This window comes from Drosophila tropicalis, unplaced genomic scaffold (genome assembly GCF_018151085.1).
Source record: "Drosophila tropicalis isolate 14030-0801.00 unplaced genomic scaffold, ASM1815108v1 contig_1009, whole genome shotgun sequence".
Classification (NCBI taxonomy): domain Eukaryota; kingdom Metazoa; phylum Arthropoda; class Insecta; order Diptera; family Drosophilidae; genus Drosophila; species Drosophila tropicalis.
Window position 1 is genome coordinate 1,413,411 of NW_027172367.1, and position 21,487 is coordinate 1,434,897.

Here is a 21,487-nt window from a genome sequence, read left to right on the forward strand (position 1 = left end):
GACAGACTGTATGTGTGTATGTACATTTATGTATGTATGTATATGTATACATGCATACATATGTATAAATACATACATACATATGCATATACACTTTCACACACAGACTTGAATGTACAGTAGTATGCCTGTATACATACCTATGTACATACATACATATACATACATATATTTCGTTGAACTTTTGTAAAAGTTGTTTTTGGATTCGAAAAAATTTCTTGCCAATGGTTAGTCATCCGATCGAGAAATGTCACAGTCATGGCACATGTTTTTTCTCTTAACTTTGCCATTTTGAATTACTCACGCTTCTATTCAATTCTCTTTAATTTTTGAAAACAAGTTTTTTTGACGATAGTTCCGCGCATGTACATACATATGTATACTGCACGATTTTTATCCGGTTATTTAAACAGAACAATTCAGTACAATTTTTGTATTTCAAGTTATTTTATCTTTCTTAAGACCATGACCACACATCATGCATATGTACATACATACATACACTCGTGTATACATACATATTTATGTATGTATTTACATGAGGGTCGAATAAGCTGAAAGCCACTGTAGACCAATCTAAGATTTTAAACTTGATAAAAAACGCCCCTGTATTATTAACTTCTGTCAAGGCCACACAACGCAAACGAAGAGAAACAGTTTTCCCACTCTTAACGCCATGCAGTATTTATTTGAATGTCTCTTTTTACATATGACTCTCTTGAAAACACTTGTCAGCAAAAGACCTACGGCTAAGGCAGTATGCGCTCATTTGCCTCAGTCTGAATTCTGAAATACAAACAACATATTTGCGTAACGGACCTAGTCGTCGGTGTACCGTCACAAAAAATAGCAACAATATTTAAGTTTTAGTATTTCGTTTGTGCTTTTAATTTTGCTTGTACTATACTCACCACTAGAAATATCTGTATGTACATGTATGTGTATGCAAAAATATTTATGTATAGTACATACTTTTGCTAATACGGATGAATGTGGCGCGTGGTGGTTTTATTGTGCAAAATTCTTACATACATACATACATATGTATGTATGTACATATATAGCATTTTTACATATTCATATGTACATACATATGTATACTATCTTCAATGTACATGCTACAAACATATACATATACATACACATATATAATATTTATTTAGTCTGTTAAAAGCATACAGGTGTAGGCGTTGTGTGTTACAAAGAACAATTACCCATTACTCTTAAAAAAATAAATCACATTTTTTGCACTTTATCTATATACAGTGACTCACAGCTTATTTGATACAGCTCTCTTTTAAAAATTGGGTAAATATTTACTACAGCTACTCGGGCCCAAAACGCGCTTAAACTACATAAGTTTGGTATCAAACGAAAGAGAAAAATTCCACGATCACTACCTCAGGTGCGAGTTGGCGATTTATTTCGTAGTTTTTGAGTAATTAACAAAAGAAAATTAATATTTTTAGCGGGACTATAGCTAAAAGTAGCTGTTTCCGGCTAAAAAAAGCTGTTGAATTTTGAGATGGTGTTGCCAAATACCGAATTTTGGATACTCGAATACGCGGGCTTTTTGAATCTTTTGTTCGCACTATTCTCAACAAACGAAAATATTGTTGAGTTTACAATATTTCTTGATTTTGTAGAACAAATATAGTTTAGAATACAATATTCGGCTGCTCTGGCAGCCGAATAATCCTCGACTTTAGAGTTTAGATTAAAATATTTGGCTACCAGGGCGGTCAAACAGCGCGCCAAATAAAAAATAGCGTTTGACAACACTGAAATATAGCTTTAGCCGATTTTTCCACTTTTCAACACTGAAATCTCGAGTAGCTGTAATAAATATTTACAAAAAATTGATATTGTTATTGTTGGAAAACTATACACACTACCAAAATACTTAATATGCCATTTGAGTTAAAAATATTGTTTTCAAAAACAAAAGAATTTAATTCAAATTAGAGCTATTTAATAGTAAAAAACATTACGAAATCAAATCAAAAACTAAACTCACAGGTTATTTGATACAGTCTCATTAAAAAGTTTATGCTTATTCTACCATGTTTGCACAATTCCGGCTTTGTGCTTGGGATCGTTGTCTTGGTAGTACCGGAAATTGCTTCTTATACCAAGTACCTCGGCACTTTGGACCAGATTCTCTTTTAAAATGTCGAGGTACTGCATTTTAGGTAGCTTCTGATTAGCTTTATTTTTTCGGACATTAATCCGCTCGTCCGACTCCTTAAAAATTTTATTCGTTGCTTGCCTGCCCTTGTTTTCAATCCTGTTCTCGTGTTCAAACTTTACAGCTCTCTAGGTCGTGCTGGACAGTAGAGGCACTTTGGCTAACAAGCTCTGCTATTTTCCGGACACTCTTCATTCTCTATGCGATGAATGACCCGTTTACGCTTTTCTTTTTTTCGCACTAAGGAACGTTTAAAATAACTAACATATTGTTTTATACACATATTGACCAATCATACAAAATACTCGAAAGGCCGAGAACTGCTCTTCTTTGGTTATTTTACTTACATAAAAGGTGGTATTTGTTTAAACAAAGCGTATTAGCGTATTTACGCTGGGGGCTCAAATTTGAACCTCTTGTCATATATTGCTGGAAATATCATTTCTTGGAACAAGCTTTTGAAATATGTATGTACTTACTAAATATGTCGATATTAAGTACAGTTGGATCCCGATTATCCGGGACTGTCGGGACCACATCCATCACTGAAAATCGAAAAATCCGGTAAATCGAAAGCAAAATTTTCACGGGAGCCCGGATAATCGGGTTCCAACTATACATATATCGAAAGTGAAAACTTAACGCTGTATCAAATAAGCTGTGAGCCACTGTACATGCACATGCTACATAGAAGCATTCATATAGACAATTTTGTTAGTTCGTTGTATAACTGCTTTGTCAGCAAGACAACTCCAGACGATGTATGCTATTGAAAATACTAATGATGTACATATGTACACACATACATATGTATGTACACTGGTGGTCATGAAAACCGCACCACTTAAGAATTTAATTTTTCTTTTTGGAATCGTTCAGATAAAAATAAGAGAATAAGATTTCTTTTTATACCCTTGCAGAGAAGGACGTTTCCGACCCCATAAAGTATATATATTCTTGATCAGCATGAGAAGCTAAGTCGATATAGCCATGTTCGTCTGTCCGTCGGTGCGTATGCGTTTAACTCAGCCATCTTAAAAGTTATCGGGTTAACATTCTGAGCTTTTTTTAACTGTAGCAGATCAAGTGTGAAAATCTCTAGCATCGGAATACTATATCAAAAATAGGTGAAGCAGTTGGAGTATCGCTATGAAATTATTAATTATCTGATAATATTTATATAGAACCGCAGATTTTAAAATTTGAATCGGATCGGATAAATAGAACACAAGTTACAGTCAATATAAATCGGCTCTGCTCCCATTGCATACATATGCAGATGCAACGCTACATAAACTGTGTGTGGGCGTGCGTTGCTTTGCTTAGGGAATGAGGGAAGAAGAAAAAATTTTAGTGAAAAGAGTAATTATGTTTTGTTTGTGTATTGATGAACTGAGTTGCAGAATACAAATTTTTAATATGTAAAAATATTCTTGCTAAGGACTGCAAGGGTATATAAACTACGACATAGGCGAAGTTAGCTTCTTTGATATTTTAACAATAAGATAATTCACTAAAAATTTGCCGCGAACTAAAATACAAAAAAAATTATCAAAATTCAATGCTTAGAGGAAACAAATTTTTCTTGGCTCAGCTGCGATGTAATTTTTATACCGTACACGCATAGATTGAACTGGTATATAAAAGTCGCCAAAATGTACATACATATGTATGTATGTAACAGGCAGAAGGAAACTTCTCCGACCCTATAAAGTATCCGTCTGTCCGTATGTATGAACAGTAGTATGTATAGAGATAATTGCAATCTTACTACGCGATCCAAAAGGGCAGAATTGGACGTTGGCTACTGGCGGCGCTAGAGTGCTCGTGTGTTTGTAGGGCATGTTAAAACAATTTAATAGACATACATACATTTGGTTTTCGAAATATTCCCTTCAGTACCGGAATCGCCGGATTTCCCGGGGGCATGTCGCTTGTCCCCGGGGACAAACCGGCGACACTCTCATTTAAATTGCGGCGACATTTAACATTGCATGTCCTAGCTTTCAAGACCGGAACGACAACCCAGCGACAGTTGTCGCTACAGTCGCTTAGACAATGTCCAAAATGTATTGCCGAACGCCGGGACAAACAAGCATTGTGTCGCCGCTTTGTCGCTTTGTTCCCTATTTTGTCCTAGGGACTAGAGGGACATAAATTACATAAAAAATATAAAAAAAATTAAATAAATTTTTCTTTTCTTTAATTTTTTTTTACTAAGCTAATTTGGCAGTTGCTGCTTCAATTTTCTGCTTTTTGGGTTGTTATCCTTATTTTTGACTCAGGCCATCGCATTCTAAAGCCCATTCTGGCTGCCCCGAGGAAGTGTTTTTAACTGCTTCTGGAATAAAAAAGTGCAGATATTATTAGAAATAAAATGAATTATAATATCAAAACTAACGCTTTAGCTTTCAACAATTAATCTACTTACCGAGTAAAATATTCAAAACCTTTAGATAGGTTCTAAGGCTCAACTTTTGGTTTTTCGTATCCGGGTTGTGGCTCTTCAGAAGAGAGAGTTGTCTCCAGCCATTTGAGATGTTTGTAAATATAAAAAAAAAGGATTAAAACTTTGTGATTTTCATATAACAGTTGTATATGTACTTATGTTTTTATACCCTTGCAGAGGGTATTATAAAGTTAATCAGGTGTTTGTAACGCACAGAAGGAGACGTTTCCGACCCCATAAAGTATATATATTCTTGATCAGCATGAGAAGCTGAGTTGATATAGCCCTGTCCGTCCGTCTGTGCGTACGCGTTTTACTCAGCCGTCTTAAGAGCTATCGAGCTGAAATTTTTTCGGTGGTTTTTATTACCCGGCAAAAATAAAGTATGAAAACCATAAGGATCGGACCACTATATCATATAGCTCTAGAAGAACTAGAAGAAACATTTTCATAAAAATCGAGTATGCTATGAAATTTACATATGTATGTGATATTCATATATGATTTTAGAGTAAAATTGTTTTGTTTGTATTGATAAATTGAGTTGCAGAAAACAAATTTTGAACATGTAAAATTATTATTACCAAGGACTGCAAGGATATATAGAAACTTCGGCATAGACGATGTTAGCTTCTTTGATTTTTTTATTTTAAGAAAAAAAAAAATTAAATTATTACAAAATAAAAAAAAAAAAATTTTCGTTTGGCACGGCCCGGGGTCGAACTCGCACTTAATTTTGTTGGCAAAATACTTTGTTTTCCTTTCACTCTATGTTCTCATATGTTTCACTCATTTTCTTGAGTGAGAGTTATTTACTTGCATTCAATTATGAATAATATTAATTTTTGCTTATTTATTGAACTTTGCCAACAAAATTACTATTCACTATTTGGTATATTAAACATCACATTAAATAGCACTTACTATAATTGTATCTAAAATTAATCAGAAAACACTAAAATAATATATTTTCACTGCGTGCTCGGAAAAACGCAAAGTACAAAACGACTCGAACAGAAATAAAAAAGAAAATATAAAACAACAACACAGCCTCAAATGAGAAATATTTTTTTTTTCGGCAGCCGATTAAGTTTCGAAAAACGAAATTATTTCATATTGCCGACGTCGGGGGCTCGGACAATGCGTCGACATTGTCGGCGGCGACAATCTGGTACTGAAGGGTTTATTTCACTTTGTGTGTGGTATACCCAAGTCGGCGAGTCGACTTACTTCATTTAAGAGTAATATTAAATGAAAATAAATAATAATAGGTTGTCAACAAGGACCCGCAGAGTATCTTCGGTGATAACGTTGCAACTTATTTTGCGGTTTCTCGTCGCTACTTTTCGTTTCATTTCGTGCCATTAGTGCTCAATAGGGTTTAAGTCAAGCGAATTTCTCAGCCAAGTCAAGCGTGAAATTCCTAGCTAAAAAAATTACAACATTTTGTAGGTTTTGTTTTTTTTTTCTTTAGTAATTTCGTGTTTGGAAAAGGTAACAGCATCAAATAAAAACATTACTTACACATTTCGCTCGATGGTATAGTGCACAGTCGTCTTGGAAAATTTCATCCGAATGCTCTTCTATAGCGGGGACCAAAAACTCCTTTAGCACCTTTAAACGGTATAATGGACCGCGTGTGTAGTAGAGAAAACATTTTCACGCTACAGTTTTCCTTATACCGCTCTCCAGAAATCTTTATAGGGTTTAGCTAGCGACACTTAACTTTTCTGCAAAATGTGTCTCCAGTTCTGCCCTAATAGTAAATGCACTTTTGAACCGACCTTTATGATCTAGGACACCAGAAGTTTTTTTTTTCATTAAAACCACTGCGGTCGAATGAGAGCATCCTATTCCATCATCAATTAGCAAATTTGCCTATAAGTCAGCCCTTTTTCCCCCAATGTGTCGATAACGTATTTCTTTTCACTGCTCAATTGCGTGCATTTTGACACTATTTCGCTATTAACTCTCAGATACAACTTTTTACCTAAGCAGCAGTATTTTCCATGCGGTGGAAAGAGAGGGAAAAAGTTCGACTGTTTTACTTAAACATATGTACCTGTTTTTGCAAGGCAAGGTTTACTTAATTTTAATCCGATTTTGATGACCAATATCTCATTCGTCGATAATTTTAATTCACTATCTTTCATTGTTTAAGTATAGTTATACTTTAGAATGAATTAGTTGCTTAAATGACTCCAAACAGGAACACCAAAAAAATACATACCTACAAAATTGACTACTTCAATTGGCCCCGAATCCTATTCTGTGGCAAAATTTGTGGTATGCAGTTTATCTAAGGTTTACTAGACCTAAAAATTTTTCCTAGGGTCCAAAAATGTACGATCAATTCAAAAAATTTTAAAAAGTGTCCTTTTTTTTTTTTGCCAGGTTCGAATTTTGTGGATTTATACCAAAATTAATTTTAAAAAAACCGTTAGAGATACGAGCACAAAATTTACGGTACATCATCTCAATAAAATGGCCAACGCTATACATTACCAAATCAAAACTTTTCACTGATCTATATATATAAAAGAAAGTCGTGTTAGTTACAACACTTATAACTCGAGATCTGCTGAACCAATTTTCATGGTTTTTGATTTGTTGTATTTGTCTCCACCCCGAATAGGAGAATACATCTTAAAAACAATAAATAATTGCCGAAAAACACCTTAAAACAGCCAATTTCTTTTCCCTATACAAACGTTTTCTAACAGTCCATTTAAAAAAAACCCAACTGTTGTTTTAATATCATTGTAGTGCTTTGTAATACACAATGTGAAAACTGAAGGAACTATTTGAATATTGTGTTTTGTGTAGTAACATAATTGAAATTCGAATATCGTGTTTTGTGCAATGTTTAGTAACCCATATTATCAAACAAAACCCATTAGCAATCTAATCATTATGCTACGTCCTAGAAGATCTTATCTTTCCCGGCGGAGCCGTAATGCAATTAGGCAACAGAACATCGCGAGTCAATTATCCGATGAACATGGAGAAATTACACGAGAAGAGCGCCGCGTTAGTATTCAACGAAGAAAGCATTAATTCGTGCTTCTCAATCACGAGAGCAAAATGAAGCAATCGCTGATGAAAATGGTGGTTTATATTTCCTAGATGCCCCAGGTGGAACTGGCAAGACATTCCTTATGTCATTAGTTTTAGCAACTGTTTGGGCGAGATCCAACATAGCGGTTGCAGTTGCTTCTTCTGGAATAGCAGTCACATTGTAAGAAGGATGCCGTACGGCTCATTCAGCATTCAAATTACCGTTAAATCTTCAAACTATTGAAGAACCATCGTGTAATATTGCAAAACACTCAGCAATGGCCAAAGTTTTAGCGGTATCGAAAATCATCATCTGGGACGAATGAACAATGGCGCATAAACGTGCATTAGAAGCACTTAACCGAACATTAAAAAATTTACGCAATGACTCGAGATGTTTTGGAGGAGCAATGATTTTACTGTCTTGCGATTTCCGCCAAATACTGCCAGTAATTCCAAGATCTATGGCGCTATGTGAAGAAACTGCAGCTGACAACAAACATGAGAGTAACATTGAGCTTAATGATACATCATACAACATGAGCTTAACGATACATCGGCTGAAGATTTCTCGGAGCAATTGCTGACTATCGGTAATGGTCAAGTACCTGTCGATGAATCAAGCGGATTAATATAATTTCTGTAATTTTGTCTCATCAAAAGACAAACTTATCAACAATGTATTTCCAAATATTATTTCTAACTTCAAAAAGAATGAATGGTTGAGTGAGCGAGCAATTTTAGCGGCTTAGAATAAAGATGTAGATGACCTGAACTACATAATTCAAAATAAGATCATTGGAACAATACATTCAAATCTATTGACTGCGTCACAAATAAAGATGAAGCCGCCAACTATCTAATTGAGTTTTTAAACTCTTTGGACGTGCCTGGCTTACCACCGCACAATTTGCGCCTAAAGGTTGGCTCCGTAGTAATCATGCCTCGAAACATAAACCAACCAAAACTGTGCAACGGTACGCGTTTGGTGGTTAGTAAATTGATGAACAATGTAATTTACGCTACGATAATGATAGGGAAATTCAAAGGTGACGAAGTTCTTATTCCGAGGATCCCGATGATCCCAACCGATATGCCGTTTGAATTTAAAAGACTTCAATTTCCGATACGTCTTGCATTTGCCCTGACCATCAACAAATCACAAGGCCAATCCTTAAAAGTTTGTGGTTTAAATCTAGAATGTTTTTCCCATGGTCAATTATACGTGTTCACGAGTCGGAAGACCATCTGCGTTGTTTGTTTTTGCGCCTGATAATAAAAACAAAAATCTCGTGTATCACAAGGTAGTTATGTGAAGAGCAACCTATGTACTAAATTCAGAAATAATAATGAATGATTAATGTAGTTATTTAATTTTTTTTTTCGTATTTTTCAATAAAAAAAAAAAAAAAAAATTGCAATCTGCTTATTTATTGTCATTATTAAGGCGGAACAAAGTTCGCCGGGTCTCTAGTGTTATATAAAAATCGAATACAATCAGAGTTTAAGGCCAAAAAATGTATGTCTCAAATTTTTTGCCGCCACTGTATATTGACTGTAACTTGAGTTCTATTTATCCGCTCTAATTAAAAAAATTTATGCATTTATTTATGTTTCTTCTATAACTATATGATATAGTGGTCCGATCCTGATCATTTTCATACTTTATCTGCTCCGGGCTATAAGTAGCTCAAATATCAAGTTTCATCTCGATAGCTTTTAAGATGGCGGCGTGAATTTAATTTGCATAGACGGACGGACGGACAGACAGACGGACATGGCTATATGGACTAAGCTTCTCAAGCTGATCAAGAATATATATATATACTTTATGGGGTCGGAAACATCTCCTTACATGCGTTACAAACATCTGACCAATTTTATAATACCCTCTGCAAGGGGATCATAAAAAACAAAACGAATGAACACTGGGTTTGCTTATATGAAAATTGGTATTTCGAAGACTTTTGTTTAATAGGTTTTAATATTCATTATTTTTTCCGGTCCCTGTTAATAATAAGAACTCTAAAAAGTGTTAACAATGCAGTGAAAAATGTAAATATTGTTCAATCCATTATGTGTCTACAGTGGGTAACGCAATGGCTTCCCGTAACCAAAAGCGACCAAGCATTAGTAATTGGTTTCCCTCATTGCGTCGGCAGCCCAAAACCAATAAAGAAAACATAAAATGGGAGAGCAGCAAATCCTTTGATAGCAAACAGCAAATGCAGCATAGTTGCTTCGATCTATCTTTAAAGGGTGATGAAGGTAGGAGCGGCAGTCGCAGCACATTTTACGTAACATTATTACATTTTTTTTACTATAGTTATAGATGATATTACATTCTTTGGACTAAATGAAACTAGCACAAGTGGAAGCAGTGTTAACAGTGCTTGTGCGCGCTGCTTTTGCAATACGTTAGCGGTTGGGTCACTTGCTGAAACACCGCCCACACCTACAACACAACAACCATTTTTAAGTCCACAAGCAAAATCACGAACCCCTTTGCCAAAGCCATGCACAAGTGTACCCACCTATAAAATTACATCTCTCAGTCAAGAGAGTCCTCCATCTGCAAGTCCAACACTTAGTACTGAAACTGTGAGCTACAGTAATACGACTCATAAGAGGGAGCAAGCTCAAATTCCTGGTGAGAGATTTGGAACACAAACTTATAACAAATGTGAGCAACTCACCCGCATAACTAGAACAACCACTACGCGAACATTGTTTTTTTCCCGGCCTATTGAAATCCTCTTTAATGAAAAGGGAGAAATAATTTCAAAAAGATCACCGAGTAAATTACGTTCGAACTCGCTCGGGTGCATGTTAGATAATGATGGAAACATAAGCGCTAAACTCAGTTCCCTGTTGAAATTGAACGCCGGCGAATTTCGCTTCATTGACGATATCTCGACTTCCCAAAATGAAACCGAGCATAACATTATGGAATTCAATGCCAACAACAATACTAAATATAGTATTAGCAACCGCATTGACCAAAAGACAAATCTCTGTAATAGTTGTCGGAATCTCAAGGTAAATTAGAAGTACCTAATGGCAGTAAGCTGCTTGGGGAAACTACTTTTATAAAATAATTTTAATTTTTTTTTTTTTTTTTTTTTTGCAATAATCACTTATTATTAAATTTTAATTACCAAATTTTAAGCAGAATATTTTTGAAATCAATCCAGTTTAGATAACTAAGAATGTCTTTCAGTTAACATCATAACAAATTTTGCTGCCCTATACAAATAGATTTCTTTTTTTCTAAGGGTTTAAAATTTTTTTTGTATACCCTTTCAGAGGGTATTATAAAATTGGTCAAATAATTGTAACGCACAGAAGGAGGCGTTTCCGACCAATTAAAGTGCAAATATTTTGATCAGCATAAGCAGAAGCTGAGTCGATATAGCCGTCTGTCCGTCCGTCGGTGCGGATGCATTTTACTCAGCCACTTTAAGAGCTACTGGGTGGAAACTTAATATTTGAGCTACTTATAACCCGTATGAAAATCATCAGGATTGGACCACTATATAATATAGTTTTATACGAAAAGTAGGTGAAGCAGTTGGATTATCGCTATGAAATTATACGTACGTGATAATATTAGATATAAAACATCAGATCCCAAAATTTGAATCTGATCGGATGAATATAACACAAGTTGCAGTCAATATAATTCGTCTCTGCTCCCACCTCTGCCGGCAGCGCTGTCAGCTGCCTCTTACGTCATACGCCATCAACAGAGTACATGCATTCACACACAGACGCAACGCTACATAAACTGTATGTGTATGCGTGCCGTGCTATGCTGAGTAAAGAATAGGAAAACATTTTACACCAGGTGAAACAAATATTTCAAATTTTGAAAACCAAATGTACATATGTCTATTAAATTGTTTTAACATGCCCTTATACCATATGCTATCTCGCTTATTAATTGGTCTGCAGAATTTGTTTGCGATAAGCAAAATTGCAGCTGGCAATCGATTTTTTCTAAATTATGGAGGCGAAATTGCGCGTGGAAAAACAGCAAAGTATACAAAGACTGTGCGCATACCAAAAAAATCTACATTTTAAATTTGGTGACTTTAGCTTTGTTAAAGTGATAAAATCAGTTTTATATTATTTTCGGGGGCGGAAGTGGGCGTGTCAAAATTTTATGTCGGTTGCTGTCGAAGTTTTCAAGAAAATCAGTTTTTTGTAAATTCCGGGGGCGGAAGGGGGCGTGGCAAAAAGTTTGAACAATTAGTTTCTGCGCGCTAACTAAACGAGTATATAAACCAAATTGTCTCTAGCTGTTATACTTTTTAAGAAAAATAGTTTTATGTAAATTCTAGAGGCGTAAGAGAGCGTGGCCGAAATTCCAATTAACTCTATACATTTACATACTACATGAGTATACATACCAAATTTGGTGCTTCTAGCTCTTATAGCCTCCGAGATCTGCGTGTTCATACAGACGGACGGATGGACGGACAGACGGACATGGCTAGATCGACTTTATAGGGTCGGACAAGCTTCCTTCTGCCTGTTACATACATTTTGGCGACTTTAATATACCATTTCACCCTATGGGTGTATGGTATAAAAAGTCAGTAATCTCAACTAATTTTGCCACACTCCCTTAATCTGAAAAAACTCCCGTAATTTTCTACCTTGAGCCATCAAATTTGGCACTTAAATATGATATTAATATCCAGCAACATACGAAATTTTGACCAAATAGAACATAAAACTGCCAAGTTATGCGATGAATGGTGGGAGCGCTTGGGTACGCATATGCTTGAATGAAGTATGAAAATCATCAGGATCGGACTACTATATCATATAGTTCTAGTAGAAACATTTTTGCAGAAATTGGAGTATCCCCATGAAATTTACTACTATGATAGTATTGGATATAAAAACTCAGGTTCTAAAATTTGAATCCGATCGGATAAATAGAACACAAGTTACAGTCAATATAAATCTGTTCTGCTGTCGGCAGCGTCTCTTGCTGTCTAACACGTCATTCGTTATCAGCATAGTACATGCATACACACACAGACGCAACGCTACATAAACTGTATGTATGTGTATGTGTATGAGTATGTGTATGCGTGCGTTGCTTTGCTTAGGAAATGAGGAAAGAAGAAGAAAAATTATGGAGTTGAATTGAGTTGCAGAAAACAAATTTTCAACATGTAAAATTATTTTTGCCAAGGACTGCAAGGGTAGCCGAAGTTAGATTCTTTGATATTTATACCCTTGCAGAGGATATAAAATTATAAAATTGGTCAGATGTTTGTAACGCACAGAAGGAGACGTTTCCGACCCCATAAAGTATATATATTCTTGATCAGCATGAGAAGCTAAGTCGATATAGCCATGTCCGTCTGTCCGTCTGTCCGTCGGTGCGTACGCGTTTTACTCAGCCATCTTAAGAGCTATCGGGATGAAATTTTTTTTGGGAGCTTTTTTTTACCCGGGTGAGATAAAGTATGAAAATCTTTGGGATCGGACTACTATATCATATAGCTCTGGAACAAAAATTTTTGCAAAAATTGGAGTATCCCCATGAAATTTACCAATATAATAGAATTTGATATAAAATCTCAGATCCCAAAATTTGACCCTGATCGGATAAATAGAACACAAGTTACAGTCTATATAAATCGGTTCAATCGCTGCCGGCAGCTCTGCTTGCTGCCTACTACGTCACCATCTGTTAACAGAGCACATGCATACACACACAGACGCAACGCTACATAAACTGTATGTGTATGCGTGCGTTGCTTTGCTTAGGGAATGAGGGAAGAAGAAGAACAAATTGTACATAGTATGAAGAGTAAAATTGTTTTGTTTGTATATTAATGAATTGAGTTGCAGAAAAGAAATTTTGAACATGTGAAATTATTATTGTCAAGGACTGCAAGGGTATATAAACTTCGGCATAGCCGAATTTAACTTCTTTGATATTTTTTTTTAAATACTTAAATGCATTTAGTGTTATAAATTAAAAATATATTTGTGGTATATTACATGAGACGACTTACCTTCTTCATTAATTGTTTTTTTTCGTTGCTCGTACATATGTAGGTATGTATATTTTATCACAGTCCCCATTAACAACGTTTTCATGATTTGTCTGGGGTTTGAGAAAAATAAAATTCACAAAATGACTCACGATCGAAATATTCAGAAATATAATCGAAATTACAGTCAGACATGACTCATGTGAAATCGTTTATGTTAGGAAGGAAAATAGAAATAAAAAAAAAAAAAAATTCACAAAAATCATTGTTATTTCTGATTTTAATAATAAAAGTCCAAAACAACTTACTCTTTAAATTTGTTCTAATAAGAGTACAAAAATATCAAAGAAGCTTTGAATATCCTTGCATTCCTTGCAGGCAATAATAGTTTTACTTGTTCAAATTCTTTTTCTGTATCAATGCACAGACAAACCCTTCCAAACCCTTGCTGACCAACCACATAAATTATATTCCCCGAAATTTCAATCAGATCGGAAGAATAGAACACAAGTTATAGTCAATATATGTATGTAAGTCGGCAGCGTACTTGGTTAAAATCCACAGAGCTGCACGCACAGATGCAACGCTATATAAAATATATGTGTATGTGTGTGTCAATCGCAATGAGGAAGAAGAAAAAGAAATTGAAATGATATTTTGAATGTTTTGTCTGTGCAGTGATGAGTTGAGTTACAGAAAAAGTTAGCTTCTTTTTGTTTATATTTTCTTGAATTATTTTAAATTTTTAGTAAGCACAACTTATATGGAATTCTGTCTATCCCTTACAGCAAATCAAAGATGAGTTATGTGAGGTTGTCACGGAAATGGAAACACTCGATGTCCCTGAAGATTGCAAACACTCAAACAAAGACAAGCAAATGTCAATTGGTCGGAAAAAGTTCAACATGGATCCCAAGAAAGGTAAGAAGACCACCCTGACGTTTGTGTTAATGTTATTTCTTTTTTATATCTGTTCCTATAAAGATCCGAATATCTTTCATACACCTACCTTAGAAACGTTTCGAATTGTTATTTGAATTTTAATTATTTTATTTAAATTTATTTAAAATATTTTCTAAAATAATCAACAGTTATGCATAACTAACAAATATTAATTTGCATGACAATGGCTTAGAAAACATCAAAGTTATTTAGAAAAGTCACTCTTCGTATCCGAGATATACAAACCATGCAGTAAATACAAGACTACATGCAACATGCAGCTCTGTAGCTCTTACGGTCGGAGAAGGAGTTTTCGCCATACAGACATCAGTCCGACGAACAGACGGCCGAATAGACAAGGTTATTTAAACTCGTCTCGTCGTTGTCAATTCTAAGCGTAAGACCACTGTGCATCTTTGTTGTGAATTAAATATCCGTCCGTCTGTCCGTATGGACACCTAGATCTAAGAGACTAACAGAGCTAGAGTCACTAAATTTGGTACTTAGACTCAATCCTTTAAGCGCGCAGACATTAATTGTTTGCAAATTTTGCCACGCCCCTCACTTCGCCCCGGAAAATTAAAAACAGCTGGTTTAATGGACAACTAACAAAACTTGAACCACCAAATTTGGTACTTAGATTTGTTTAGAATTCGTGCAGATTATATGTAAATATTTAATCTTTATAATATAGGAAACCGATTACATGTCGCTGTTAGCAAATTCAGTACACTAATTATCCCTATTAACACGTACCAATCTACCAAATTTTAATTAGATCGAACTAGAAACATAGAAAATATACGTATGAACGAGATTTACTAGGCGGTATGTCAGGGCAGAGTTGTCCGTAGGCTAGTGGCGGCGCTAGTGTGCTACATTTGGTGTTAGAAATTTAAAATATTTGTTCACCTAGTAAATTTTATACCAAAGCCGGCTTTGTCTTACTTAAAAAAGAAACAGATTCATTTAGTCGGCTACAAGCTGATCTTCAAAACTTTCAAACCTGCTTAGTCTTCTATTACTGTACTAAAACCATCTCTCCTCTTCTATATAGTTCATAGATAGCTATAATATTATGATTTGTTTGTGTGCTTTTTCTTTTGTGTATTTCCCCATGCGATTCGTGCCCTGCGTTAGACGGCTGCACCCATTGGTTGGTCGGGTGAACTATCTGATAGGCAAAAAAAACTATCTAATTTTTATCCGATTTTAATAAAAAATATGTCATTCGACGGGAAATTCAATTCACTTTTTTCGTAGTTCAAGAAAAAAAGTATTTTAGTACAAACTTGTGTTGTAAAATAGCTTCGCCCAAAGAACCAAAAATTTCCATATAAAATTCAGATTTTCGATTGGATTCCAAATCGAAATTTGGGGCTAAATCAAAAATTTGTGGTATGCAGTTTAGGTAAGTTTCGCTGGATCTACAACTTCTTCAACGAGTTTAAACGTCTATCTTTAATATTTACGATTTTGGAAAAAACGTCTTAAATAAATGCCCCCCAAAAAACGGACTTCTCTTTGTTCAAATGCACCTGTAAAAAAAACGGATTAAACTATGAAAACCATTCTTACGGTTCGTAATCTGAACACAATAAACAACAAATTACAGAAAAATTTATTCCATTAACTTTTGAAGGAGCCGAGAAAATCAAAAAAAAAAAAAAAAAAAAAAAAAAATAAAAAACGTCTTAAATTCGTGTCCGCCACTGTATGTATGTATTCTATGGTTAGTGGCTATAGCTTTGTCTGTTTTATTCCGATTAACTTCAAATTTTAACACAACATTCTTTGAATGTCAAAGATTAAAAAAGAAGAATTTTAAAAATTGTGATAAATTTTTTTAAACCTTACTTTTCCTTCCTTTATTGAAATTAATTTTTTTCAGGCATTGAATATCTTGTAGAAAACAGATTGTTACGCCACGATCCTCAAGATGTAGCACATTTCCTTTATAAAGGCGAAGGTCTAAATAAAACTGCCATTGGTAAGTCGTATACACCTTAGCATCAAGTTTAAATAATTTTTTTTAATACTTAGGTGACTATCTTGGCGAAAAAAATGATTTTAATGAGGATGTTCTAAAAGCTTTTGTGGCGCTTCACGATTTTACTAATCTAATTTTAGTTCAAGCTTTAAGGTATACATATTTTTGCAACTATAAAAACATTTTTTTACGTCATTGTTTTTATGTTGAATAGACAGTTTTTATGGTCGTTTCGACTGCCTGGTGAAGCGCAAAAAATAGATCGTATGATGGAATGCTTCGCTCAGCGGTACTGCCAATTGAATCTCGATATCTTCACAAATACTGATACCTGCTACGTTCTCAGTTTTGCCATTATAATGCTCAATACTTCGTTGCACAACCCATCTGTAAGTATTTGTAAATATGTTGTCAATTTAGATATGTAATGATTTAATTAATTAATTGGATTTATAACTTTTGTGTTTAATAATATTAAAGAAACATATTTATTTACTGAGTGAAAATGACCAAACTTATTCGGCACAGCCAATTTTGTACGAGACCAACTCAACGTACAACCTCTTTGTCCAATAGCCTTAATTTCCCTCTTCGCATGGCTACATACATGTACATCTGGAGTAGGCACAAAGAGAGCCAGCGCAAACTGTCAGTGTATGTGCAAAAAAAGAAAAGTGAATAAAATATGGCTCAATCGCTCAAACTAGCACAATCGATGATCTCCTGCAAGAAAATAAATGAGAAAACAACCCCCAAATTAATTGTTTCGCTCGCGGCGAAATGCTGCAACAGACTAATTCTGTTTTTACGCTCTCAAGTGCGCTTCGTGTTGACTTCGGCATGCACACAGGTGGTAAAACGATCATATGCCGAAGAAAAGGGCCCGAAACTTTTTCAGCAAAAGTAGCTAAGGCGAGGTCAAAAAATAGCTAAAAGTAGTTGACTTTAAAATTTCAAACTAAAAGTTCATAAACGTAGCTAAAAAAGTAGCTAAAATGAAAACATTTTTTAAAATAAAATTCAACTTATTTAATTCAATGTTGTAATTATTTCATCGATGAACACCAACTCATCATTTTCAACGCGTTCGTCGCTTTTATAATTAGCCTTTCTTTGTCGGAACATCATAGTCGAAACAACATTTTCCCTGTCGGCGTAAGCCATATCTATAAGTCAAATCTCGCATTAATATGTATATATGTATATTTAAAATAGTTGTTTCTTACCTTATAGCCAAAATAGAGCTTAGCACCGTGCAGTTCATTTTATTTCTTAATTTAGTTTTAATTAAGTTCACCTGACTGAAGAGACGCTCTACTTCAGTGTTTGACCAGGGAAAAGACAAAATTTTTAGAGCGAAGCTAGCTAACTCCTTATATGGATTGGTAAAGGTCGAGTCTTTATAACTATAAACTTCGGCCCAGAACTTCTCCGTATTTGTTGCATGTTTTTGCAAATGACACAGTTTGGCCTTTATTGTGCACTTGCAATAAAAACAGAACACTTCAGTGGGATCTGTGGTCACTTTTCTCACTTAGTCTTTGAATTCTGGCTTTGTAAGCCATACGTTTCGGCATTTTTGATTATATATTTCTTTCGGCATAACGATGCTTTGCTGACGCTTGCAAAATGATATTAGCTTTTTGAGTGATCGCTATTGATAAAGATATCGATGCAATGCACTTTGCCAAATGGTGTTGGTAAATTTCTCTCTAAAAAAGTATCGCAACCAAAAAATATGCAACCAATTCCGATATTGTTGACTAATATTTTAACTAAATGTAACTTTTGAAAATAGCTAAATTTGTAGCTAATACCTGTTTTAAAATTTTGGTAAATGTTTACTATTACTACTCGGGCCCAAAACGCGCTTAAACTACATAATTTTGGTATCAAACGAAAGAGAAAAATTGCACGAGCACGACCTCAGCTGCGCCTTGGCGATTTATTTCGTAGTTTTTGAGTAATTAACAAAAGAAAATTAATATTTTTAGCGGGACTATAGCTAAAAGTAGCTTTTTCCGGCTAAAAAAAGCTGTTCAATTTTGAGATGGTGTTGCCAAATGCCGAATTTTGGATACTCGAATACGCGGGCTTTTTTGAATATTTTGTTCCCACTATTCTCAACAAACGAAAAAATTGTTGAGTTTACAATATTTCTTGATTTTATAGAACAAATATAGTTTAGAATACAATATTCGGCTGCTAGAGCAGCCGAATATTCCTCGACTTTTGAGTTTAGATTAAAATATTTGGCTACCAGGGCAGTCAAACAGCGCGCCAAATAAAAAATAGCGTTTGACAACACTGAAATCTAGCTTTACCCGATTTTTCCACTTTTCAACACTGAAATCTCGAGTAGTAATAGTAAACATTTACCAAAATTTTTGTAGCAATCGGCCCTAAAAAGTGGCCAAATCCAGCTACAAAATAGCTGATTCGGCAACACTGGTGCCTACATAATAATAAAAGTAGCATGTTTTTATACCCTTGTAGAGGGTATTATAAAATTGGTCAGATGTTTGTAACGCACAGAAGGAGACGTTTCCGACCCCATAAAGTATATATATTCTTGATCAGCATGAGAAGCTAAGTCGATATAGCCATGTCCGTCTGTCCGTCGGTGCGTACGCGTTTTACTCAGCCATCTTAAGAGCTATCGGGATGAAATTTTTTTTGGGAGCTTTTTTTTACCCGGGTGAGATAAAGTATGAAAATCTTTGGGATCGGACTACTATATCATATAACTCTGGAACAAAAATTTTTGCAAAAATTGGAGTATCCCCATGAAATTTACCAATATAATAGAATTTGATATAAAATCTCAGATCCCAAAATTTGATCGGATAAATAGAACACAAGTTACAGTCTATATAAATCGGTTCAATCGCTGCCGGCAGCTCTGCTTGCTGCCTACTACGTCATCATCAAATCAACAGAGCACATGCATACACACACAGACGCAACGCTACATAAACTGTATGTGTATGCGTGCGTTGCTTTGCTTAGGGAATGAGGGAAGAAGAAGAACAAATTGTACATAGTATGAAGAGTAAAATTGTTTTGTTTGTATATTAATGAATTGAGTTGCAGAAAACAAATTTTGAACATGTGAAATTATTATTGTCAAGGACTGCAAGGGTATATAAACTTCGGCATAGCCGAATTTAACTTCTTTGATATTTTTTAAATAAAGTTGCCGTACCTATTAATAATGGTCACACTATTTTTCGGTGTTATTGACATGGTTTCATTTAAAAAAACTTTTTAAGGTTTTCTGAAGTGAAACAAATTAGTATTTTGATACCAAATGAAGTGTAAACTTGTATGTTGAATTAGCAAATGGAGATAAATAGAACCAATTGAAATTCGAACTTTGAAAAAAAACCGTACCAATTAATAGTGTTTTGAGTTGTATGAAACACACTGATGTTCTGGCAAGGAGACGATATAAAAACCAGAGAGCGGGGGCCAACTTCGACCGCGCCAAAGTTTGTACACCCTTGCAAGTTTTTTGTTGCTAAGTATTTCCTTACCTATGGCCTTCAAAGCGGAAAAAAGTTTTAAAGGGTTTCTTTAAAGTCTAATGTTTGCGAAACGGCTTACATAGGAAATAACAAAGTTATTAATCAGTGTAACTGTTTTCCACCGATTGCTCCTATGGGAAATATAGGATATAGTCGCCCGATCTTGATCAAATTTGGCACAGTCGTAATAAACTCACTAATAATTTCACGACAATAGCTCAGAAAATAACGAAGTTATTAAAAAAAGTCAGTGTTCGTGAGTTTGACGTTTGTATGGGAGCTATATGATATAGTAATCCGATCCGGCTGAATCCGAGATATACAATTTCTGCAGTATAAAAAAGCCTACATGCCTACATGTAGCTCTTACGGTCTAGGAGGAGCTTGCGTTGTTCCAGACGGACGGACAGACGCACGGACGGAAGGACGGACATGGCTATATACATATATACATTATATGGTCGGAAATGCCTCCTATGCGTTGCACACTTCTGACAAAATGAATGCAAGGGTATAAAAAAATGTTTCTTCATCTTTTAATCCCCAATCGAAATGTTACAAAAAACAAAGCCATCAGGTGGCGAAACAAAGTTCGCCGGATTTGCTAGTAATGTAATAAACTAAATTTTAAGTTTAAACTGATTTTGAAACTAAAATTTGTTCAGTTACTAGTTATTTGTCCTTAAAATATGCACTACTACTTTATGGCTCTCTGCAAATAATCAAAATATTTTATTAAATTATCATTTTTATGAATAATGAAAAGGAAATGCCAATTTTTTTTTAACAATAATAACAACCCCAAAACTATAAGTGTATATCCAAAAAACCTCAAAAAAACATTAAAGATACCTTATACGGTTTGTAAGCTGAACGACGGCACTACTCTTTTATTGCTCCCAGCTGAATTTACGTATGCATTTGTATACAGCGTGTGAAAACCCCCATCCAATAATTTTGTAGCATTTACACATGTAATGAGGAATTATTATTTTATAGACAACTAAAAAAGTTTTACTTATAAAGTCAGTCTATTTATGAAATGGTTTACGAAAACGAGTCTCCTCAATGAAAACAGTTTATTACGTTCTATCGATTTCTCACGATTTCACCTATAAAATTTGTTTTGTGGCCAATTTATCGAGGACATTAATCTAAGGAAACAGGTTTACAAAGTCGACTAGTAACTAGCAACCAAATAACATGTATGGTAAACAGAATTTTTCAATCTTTGATGTTCTGAGAATATATGTAGGTATGCTAGATATAGAAGAGACTTTCTTTGCTGTTGATTTCGTTCATCAACGCAAGTCA

The 21,487-nt window shown here is 34.8% G+C and overlaps 1 protein-coding gene across 8 annotated transcripts in view; it reads left to right on the forward strand.

The window, feature by feature from the left end:
- The window catches only part of step (cytohesin steppke), a 60,867-nt gene that overhangs the window by 28,748 nt on the left and 10,632 nt on the right, over positions 1–21,487 (forward strand). For 2 of the 8 annotated variants that reach the window (XR_011033025.1, XR_011033022.1), the window contains exons 1-7: positions 785–925; positions 9,783–9,962; positions 10,021–10,733; positions 14,503–14,635; positions 16,548–16,646; positions 16,700–16,799; positions 16,865–17,035. Coding sequence is in view for 6 of the 8 variants with exons in the window: in XM_068294624.1 (XP_068150725.1) it covers positions 9,794–9,962; positions 10,021–10,733; positions 14,503–14,635; positions 16,548–16,646; positions 16,700–16,799; positions 16,861–17,035 (1,389 nt within the window). In the remaining 2 variants the exon portion in view is untranslated. Of the gene's footprint in view, positions 1–784; positions 926–9,777; positions 9,963–10,020; positions 10,734–14,502; positions 14,636–16,547; positions 16,647–16,699; positions 16,800–16,860; positions 17,036–21,487 lie in introns of those variants that run through there. The other 6 variants (XM_068294773.1, XM_068294844.1, XM_068294624.1 and 3 more) reach the window with 5 other exon arrangements.